This window comes from Chaetodon trifascialis, chromosome 2 (assembly GCF_039877785.1).
Source record: "Chaetodon trifascialis isolate fChaTrf1 chromosome 2, fChaTrf1.hap1, whole genome shotgun sequence".
In the NCBI taxonomy this organism is placed as follows: domain Eukaryota; kingdom Metazoa; phylum Chordata; class Actinopteri; order Chaetodontiformes; family Chaetodontidae; genus Chaetodon; species Chaetodon trifascialis.
This window is the reverse complement of record NC_092057.1, coordinates 9,608,243-9,616,845: the sequence shown is the minus strand read 5'-3', so window position 1 is coordinate 9,616,845 and position 8,603 is coordinate 9,608,243. Positions and strand designations below refer to the sequence as shown.

General features: G+C 42.7%; 1 protein-coding gene across 1 annotated transcript; it reads right to left on the bottom strand.

Moving 5' to 3' along the window:
- Nucleotides 1–972: 972 nt before the first annotated feature.
- ier2b (immediate early response 2b) lies at nt 973–2,564 on the bottom strand. The gene has a single exon (XM_070981375.1). The coding sequence runs from the start codon at nt 2,386–2,388 to the stop codon at nt 1,828–1,830; it is 561 nt and encodes a 186-aa protein (XP_070837476.1). The 5' UTR covers nt 2,389–2,564; the 3' UTR covers nt 973–1,827.
- Nucleotides 2,565–8,603: the final 6,039 nt, after the last annotated feature.

Below are 8,603 nucleotides of genomic sequence, written 5' to 3'. Positions count from 1 at the left end.
TAATATATAATAAAAGCAATATCAGTATATTACTTATTTTATTACTGTACATTTCATTGTGTTGCATATTTTGTGTTGTATATTTCTTATTTACATATATCTTTAGTATTAATATTCTGTTTCTTAATATTGCCTTTATATATATATTATTCCTTCTTGTTCTTTGTCTCTTTTTTATTCTAATCTGTAATTCTGTTTTGTGTGGAGCACTGTACAAAAAACAATTTCCCCTCGGGGATCAATAAAGGAATGCTGATTCTGATTCTGATTCTGAATCCATTTTAGATCTTATTAGGCTGAAATCATCATCATCATCTTCCATTTTTTACTCCTTCTTCCTCCTCTTGACTCAGATGCCGCTTCATGAAGTTGGAAAGAAGCGAGGATGATGATGGTGACTGGGTGAAACCATGAGCAACCAGTACAACCAGATCTCCACCATGCTGGAGTTTCAGGGTGTAGCTACCTCCCAGCGACGTGGCTGCTGATGAAGAGGCCCGCGGGCTATAAACACTACCTGCTGCTCTCTGTTTTATTCAGCAGCTGTGTTTGGCCCCTGCTGTGGTGACGTTGCGTAACTCCTTTATTATCCTTCCTTGAATCGGTGTCAGGTCATGTTGGGAAGGAAGGATGTGATTCAGAATTCTGTCATAATCCACGGGAAATGGTACGACCCTGGAAGCTGTTCGTGTGCGTGTTTGTTTGTTTGAATGCGTGTGTGTGTCTTACTGTAAGCATGAGATTAACAGCAGCGAGCCAGACTGGCGCTGGGCTGTACCAACCGCCTCCCTGTAACAAAGGATTGACCCTGTGAACTGTGGCCTCATACAGACTAATTTCCCTTTAATTTTGAAATAAGATGCGAGTGCGGAGGCGGTAAGGAGGATGTGTGTGCAGCTCAGCAACTCTAAACATCACCTAAACCTTAAATCACTTCAGAACAAAGGGAGCAAGGCACCTGAGGTTCATTTCAACATGTTTATTACAAATATTTACACCATTTATTCGTTCAGACAAATAAAAAAGCAGCTTAGAATGTGAGGTAAGGTCATTTCTTCACAGGTCAGACGTGAACAAGAACATTTCAGTGACACAAAAACACAGAGTTTTCGATAACTGGGCTTCCAACACCATGTTAAGGACAGCCTGTTTTTTTTGTTTTTTCTTTCAAAGCACCATGTGAACACAGTATGCAGGACAGTCCCCAAGCAGTAGTATCGATTTATCAAAGTCCACAGCAGCAGTTGAACGTGTGTGCGGCAGCGAGTCTGCCTCAACTGTCCTTCCTCTTTCAGTGTTTGAGTCTGATAACCCACCACAAAGGCAGGAAATTCCCTGAAGTCCTGTGTCTGTGTGTGTGTGCGTGTGTGTGTGTGTGTGTGTGTGTGTGTTGCTCTGTGGTCAGTCATTTACCACTTCACTTCTTCTCTGACTGACTCAGATCACTCTCTGCTGATTCACACATACACACACTTTGAGTCAGCAGCAGTCACTTGTTTGGACTCATTTTGCTGAAGGTGAATCACCGGGAAACAAAAAGCAACGCAGCCAGTTCCCCTTCGGTTTCTTCCTCAAACTTTCCAGCCCCTCCGGCCCGGTTCAGCTTCTCTTCCCTGCTCGGTGATCTCTGTGGGGGCTTTACCAGCCCGGCAGGCACGCTCTGATCGACCGGAGAGCTCGCACCATGGCCATAATCCCTTTGTCCCGGGACCGCCGATGTAGGTCAGCTCCTTGGTGCACCCAGGGATCAAACCGCCCTTATAGGTTAACGAGGAGTTGAGAATCACTCCAAAGTCCCATTGGAGGCTATTTTCTCCCTCCATCTGTTCAGAAGGCAGGTATAACCCGATTTAGAGACAAGGCGGTCAGGGACTCCCCGGCACCGGCGCGACAGCTGCCCAGCGGGGCCGCATACCTCTCCTCCCCGGGCTCCAGCCTCGCCCTCTTGCTGGGAAGGAAGTCAGGCGCCGCCGACGCCTTGCCCCGGCGTTTCCTGGACTGCCTCGCCGGGCTCAGGTTCTCTTTGTCCTCAGTGATGTCACTATCACTCTCTTCATCCGCGCTGTCCGGCTCCTCGGAGGCCGGCTCGGCTGAGTTCAGTGCCGGCTGGGGCTCCGGCTGGGCAGGCTCGGGCAGCCCGGTTTGTTCTCCCGGGTTGGAGCTAGTGTCCATCGGTTCCTCCGGTGCTGCCTGCGCGCCGCTTGGCCCCTCGCTCTCCCGGGAGGAGTGATAGATGTCCCGGGCAGACCTCATGACCATGGAGAGCAGGAGGCTCCGGTGTAGTCTCAGTCCGCCCCTCTGGGTCCTGGAGGCGTACAGCTTGCTTATCGACACGGCCAGGATCCGTCTGGCTTCGGCGTTGACTTCCATGGCGGTTGTGGCACTCATTGTGTGTGTTGTTAATGCGTAATTACGCACGGTTATTTTGGCACTTCCACCAAAGGCTCAACAGGCAGACGAGCTTTATCTGTCCCGAGTTAGACTTTGGTTTCTAGTTTGTAATCTTTTGTGATCTTTCCTCCGACGTTCACCAGTTGTTGAACTCTGAGAAATGAGAGTGTGCGAGTAGCAGGGTGGCGTTTTATTTCCTCTTTGACGTAACGTGGACTTCATTCCTCAGTAAGTGACAAACAGGCGCCGCCCACACCTGCTGTAGCTGCAACGAACACACACACACACACACACACACACACACACACACACACACACACACACACACACACACACACACACACACACACACACACCATCTGTTCCGTCTACCGGTTTTTCTCACAGCTGATCTCTTACATTTCTCTCTGCTGCAAATCATTTATCTCTGCCGAAGATCATTTGATAAATGTCTAATTTAGTAGATTCGCCACCCAAAGGTTTCATTTTATCATTGCATCTCCCTCAGTTTCAACCTTTTTGTTTGCTTCCTTATAAATGTAAAGGAAGATGTTTTATTTTTTTTCGTTATATGGCTTAAATGTGTTTCAACAAACGTCTTACATTCTGCACAAATTACTGCAAATGTCTTTTTTTTATCTTAATACCGTGAAATTAAACTAAAATCAAGATTAGTATAAGCAAGCAAGCAGGCAAAACATTATTTATAGAACATTTTATTCTGTCAGAGATGTTGTTTCACGGAAAATGCATGTGTGGCTACACGTGCTGTTATTAGCTGAACTAAAACAATCAAAAGTGTTTGTATTTATAGAGATAACCTGTTGAGATGAAGTCAAGTTCCAGCATTTAATTTACCACAAAATAATGATCCTATTCACAATTTTCTAATGAGTCTTTAGGATGATAAATTTTATTTTATCGGGATACGTTTCATTTGAAAGATTCTATAAAATGACTCCACATTTCGGAGAGGAAGAGGAAGCGTTGGGCTGATTTGCTGCGCAGCGTTTGAGGAAGTCTTGTCGATTTTAAATATTAGAAGGAGAAAAAAGTACAGAAAGTTCAGTAAGAGTGAGGTCACGTCAGTCAGTGTTTACATTCTGGTAAAAAACGCAGCGTGCAGTTCGAAGAATTTACGTGGGAGAAAGAGACGTGTCTCTAATTCCTCGGGAGTTTCTGCTCTCTCTCTCTCTCTCTCTCTCTCTCTCTCTCTCTCTCACACACACACACACACACACACACACACACACACACACACACACACACACACACACACACACGTCACTCACTCGCACTCTCAGCCTCCATATATGGTCCATCCGGTAGTAAAGCCCCGTGGGGACGCGCACAGTGGAAAAGCCATGACGCGAACGCGCAACCGCAGCCCCCCCTCCCCCACGCGTGCACCCGGGCACAGCGGTGATGGCGTCATCTCTGCGCCATATATGGAGCTGTCACCGGTGTACATTCTGAGCAGCGGCTCGGCTGAGGTCAAACGGCAGGAGGCTGTCAGCCCCGAGCACCGTGATGATGCGTTCATGTGCTGTTGGAAATATAAACTTCTTACGTTAACGCCCAAAGAAGCGACACATTCTGCAGCCATACATCTGTCTTTTAATAGTTTGAAATATTTGAAATACAAATTATCGTGACTGCATTAAGAATAGAAGCACAATCATGAAAATAATGATTGCGCAATTAGTTTTGTACATTCTTCCATTTTTGCGCACTGGTCCAGTGCAAGCATGGATTTATCTGCTACTGATTTAAGCTTTTTTTTCTTAACACGAACAGTGTTCCTTGATGCTCATTGTTCATTAAAAAAAAGACAACAACTAATAGTTCAGCCAAATTTTCCTCTGTTGTCCTGGGCAAGATGTTAAAAGGCAAAATAAAAATAGAATAGATTCCCCCTACTTACCTTTATCTCTTTGTCAGCTACATCTATGCACCAATATGCACATCACCTATGCAACACATGGAAGGTTGGAAAGAACCACATCTGTATTTCTTTTTACTCGTGACAATGTCAAAGTGGGAACATGAGACATGAATTCCTCATCTCCGCAAAATTCAGACATATCTGACTTTGTGTTAAAATCAAAAAACTGCACTTCAGTGCTGGACAGCCGTTCATTCAGAGTGCTAATTACACTTGTTATCAGTAACACTGGCAGTCACCACCCCAAGTTGTCTGATGCTGTAAAAACATGCAAACTGTGTCCATGGAAACCTTTCCCATCGCTACTCTTCCTCCCCACATGACGTGAACATGGCAGCAGAGACACTAACACTATAATGGGTACCAAATGTCTTAACAGCAATTATGCCAAGATGTAACAACTCATCTGTCAGCGGCAGTCTTCAGTGGTGTGTAAACATTAAAAAAAATCTATGTATACAATGACAATTGTGTTGAGCAAAAAAAAGTTACCTCCTGCCCAAAATCTTAAAATCTTACAGCATCTAAAAATGTGATCCAGTGCAGCTTTTTGGAATCAGTGTTGTATCTAAAAAAGTGGCAAGTGAGTGTATGATATAGGACACTTTAAGGAAGTCTTACCCTTAATTGCATGTTTTAATACATAAAGTTGAATTGCAATGCATTCAATTCTCACAAAAATATGTTTATTAAATGGCCAAATCCATTTAATAATGGATTTGGTTTTATCTGACAACGAATTTCAGATACTCAAGCTTTTATCAAAAATGTCATTTTGGCTGTGAGAGAGCACACAGTCAAACCATACATGCTACTTGAAAGGATACAAAGGGGAGTTCATGCTGAACCCTCATGTCCACAGTCACAGTCTACACTTTATCCACTGCTGCAAGTATGCATTGCAACTTTTAGACCAAAGTCACTAAACCCAGCTCGCCGTTCAGACTCACAGTGGATGTGGTTCTATAAGCCCAGCGCTTCTTAAGCAAAGAAAACAACCAAACATGACTTCACTTCAGGTCTGTACCCGACCGGTCGCTATGGTGACACTGTTATGTGTGATTATACTCACACTGCATCTGCCTGAGGCCAAATGGGCGGTGAAGTGTGTGTGTGTGTGTGTGTGTGTGTGTGTGTGTGTGTGTGCAGACCATAGGGTGGGGCCTGCCTTTTCAAAGCCCTGCAGTATTTCCCTCTACAGTATAAACACTGGTTGGTAGGACTGGGAAATGACCTAGTTGCCAAAATATGAACTTTCAGGGGCAGAAAGCATGGAGACTGTTGCCACAATTAAGCTTGCATAATGGTTAAAATGAAGAGTTTTATTAACGGCTTCTGGCAGCCTGTGGACGTTACTACTGTGTTGTTTGGAAGTGTGTTTTGATTTTTAAGGACGTTACTAGTGTGTTTGCAAGTTTTAGCTTCTAAGCTACAAATCACACGTCTTTCTTCAGTGCGGGCTGTGCATTTTTAGATTTTTCTTTTTTCTCTCACAGTTGCAGGTGGCCATTGGTTTCCATTCATTTCTATAAGGTTGAAAACCAACAGATTCTTCAGATTTGCTCGAGATGTGTGATCAATCACAGTAAACGCAGTTATTTGTTTTCAATATTACATGATTGTTCTGCAGTTTAAAGCTGCTCTAATCAATATTTCTACATTGTCAATGGATCAGATTACCATGTGTGATGTGAATGCTGTAGCTCAGTGATAAGCACACAGAAAATGATCACCTGACTGCAGCGCTGCAGAGCGTTTTAGTTTCTTTCAGCGCATTGGTTTGCTTTTACAGCGCACAACTTCACTGCTTTGGTCCAGTCTCACTGCTCTCATCAACCTCTCATAAACCTGTAAAAATGATATTACTACATGGGCTCAGGCAGACTTTGTAAAACTAGTGTCAGTGAATACAGTTCATTTGTAAATGAGTGAATCCATTTTTATCTGTTTTACACAGACTTCAACATTTTTGGAGTCAGTGTTGTATAATGGCCATTTCCCACTATTTCTGGTATTTTAGAGACCAAATTATGAATCAATTAATCAAGAGAATAATCAGCAGAAAACTCCAAATGACTGATGATGTCGCTCTGTGTATAAATTAGCCTACATTTGCTGAGACAGTTGTCATATTACCTTTCTGATAATTAAACTCTGACAAAAAAAAATGCAGATTTGACATTCACTAAAAATGGATTACACAACTGAAGCAAGTTTCCAAAGTCTGCTAATAGATAATCACATGCTATAGACATAACTGGAAACCAGTGGGTGCCTGGAATCACAGGAAAAATGCTTTTCAACACCATTTTAAAAGACAGCTGTCAGTTTTAACTTTGTACAATTTAACAGGCTTTAAGATTTTAAAGGGTTTGTTGTAGTATTTAAAACATTTTCGATGACACTCGAGCGTGTGTGTAGACAAGTGGTGGTAATGTGGCAGGGCCTGTTTAATTGTGCTGCAGATGTTTGACGCACAGTCTGATGTTTGTTATGGTTTTTAGTTGCATCCTGGCGTCACTCACTATCAGTGAATATCGTGACGTGTGTCCTCTTCCTTCTGCACAGCAGCTTAACGAACGTCTGCACTAAAAAAGCAGCAAAACAAAAAGCAACTACTTTTACAACAACCTACATTTCATTATTCTCTTGAATTCTTTGCAGAAAGTCACATTGCCGGCTGCCAAAGGTGAAAGTAGGTCATCCTTACGAAGAGCACTTGAAGGCATCGTAAGGGAATGGGTCAGGGTGTCTATTTATAGATTCAGCATTTCTCTGACTGTTTCTTCCTGCTTGATGTCTCTCAGCCAGTTGCTTTTGTTATGCCAGAGCGACTCGGTTCATTTCAGACTTTGTTTGGTTCCAGCAGAGATTTTCCTGCTACATCACTGTGCTTTAAAATGACTCGAACTTTCCACTGAGGCAGATCTGCATTCCGCTGAGCTGGACAGTAGACGAGCGGTACAGATAAATCAAATGCAGCAAGTGGAAAATAACTTTGTGAGTCATAAAAATAGATTTGGAGTTTTAAAAAAAATGCCTTAATGTTTTCTGTCGTCAAGTATCTATGGATGCTGAATAAATAAAGGCTGCCGTTTGCTGGTCGACTGCAGTGCTTTAAGGCAGATTTGAGATTTTGGACTATATCAATAAAATTGACTTGACCTATTTGTTATCATGTCCCACTGTTTGTTTGCATTCCATGACTGGAATGAATGGGATCCATTAGATGACCAGCCTGCACTCTGTTTCCACATGTCTGTATAAATACTGGTGCATTCATTTAGAACTGCATGCAAACGTGTGTCAAATGTGTAGTTGCACCTTCCAGCCAATCAGAATCAAGACTTTTCCATGGCCTTGGTCTAATAGTTAATAAGGACTTTTAGAGTTCATGGTGGCCTGTATAGACTCAAAAAAATCAATATTTAATTCATTATTTTTCATCCTGACGACGGTGCAGAAACATCTGTGCTGCATATGCAATGCAAAGTGACAGAGTGAGACACTTTTTCAATAGATGATGAACTACACTCTTGGATAATGAATGCTTTGAAGCTGTGTAACCCCCCTCCGTATTTTCAGAGAGCTGTCTGTCACGGGCTACAGTCGCCGCATTCAGTTTGAGACATCAGTGTATTTGATGCAGAGATCATTTGCTGGGACGATTGGCAGCGTCTGCTTGTCTTTTACACTCCGTTTTGCTCTGTGAGGCATCTGTTTGGATTGGCTGCGGAATGTGTGAGTGTGTTTACATGTTTGACATAGTATTCCACTTATGGTCAGTTATTTGTACTGTATATTCTTCATGTATCTGTATTTTTCATTCTTGTTTCAGGAACCTGGATAAGTCCTTGTTTTGAGAAACCTGGACATGCTGGAATAGTCCAGTAGAAACTGGGATACTGTTGCATGTCAACTTCACATGCCCGTCTTGTACAAACAGCAGATGGTAGTTTTATCAAAACTACATGTTGCCAGAGATACTGTTACGATAGAATATCGCCTGAGTCCAGTTTGCCCTTTGTCAGATTAGTTTGTGGCACTTTGATTCAACAAAACTTGATAAGAATTGTGTACCATGTAGGTACAATAACAACTGAAGTACAAAGATAATGCTGCCTTAATATCTTATGATATAAGATAATATTGTGATTAAATAGTGCATATTCACAAGGTGTTTTTATTCTAATCAAATGACCACAAACCAACAGGCAGAGTGAATGTGAGGCTTTCAGGGCTCCTGGACGTCTTGACCTGATCTCAT

Excerpts from the sequence above, each read along its gene's own strand:
- ier2b (XM_070981375.1), bottom strand. The coding sequence starts at position 2,388 with ATGAGTGCCACAACCGCCATGGAAGTCAACGCCGAAGCCAGACGGATC.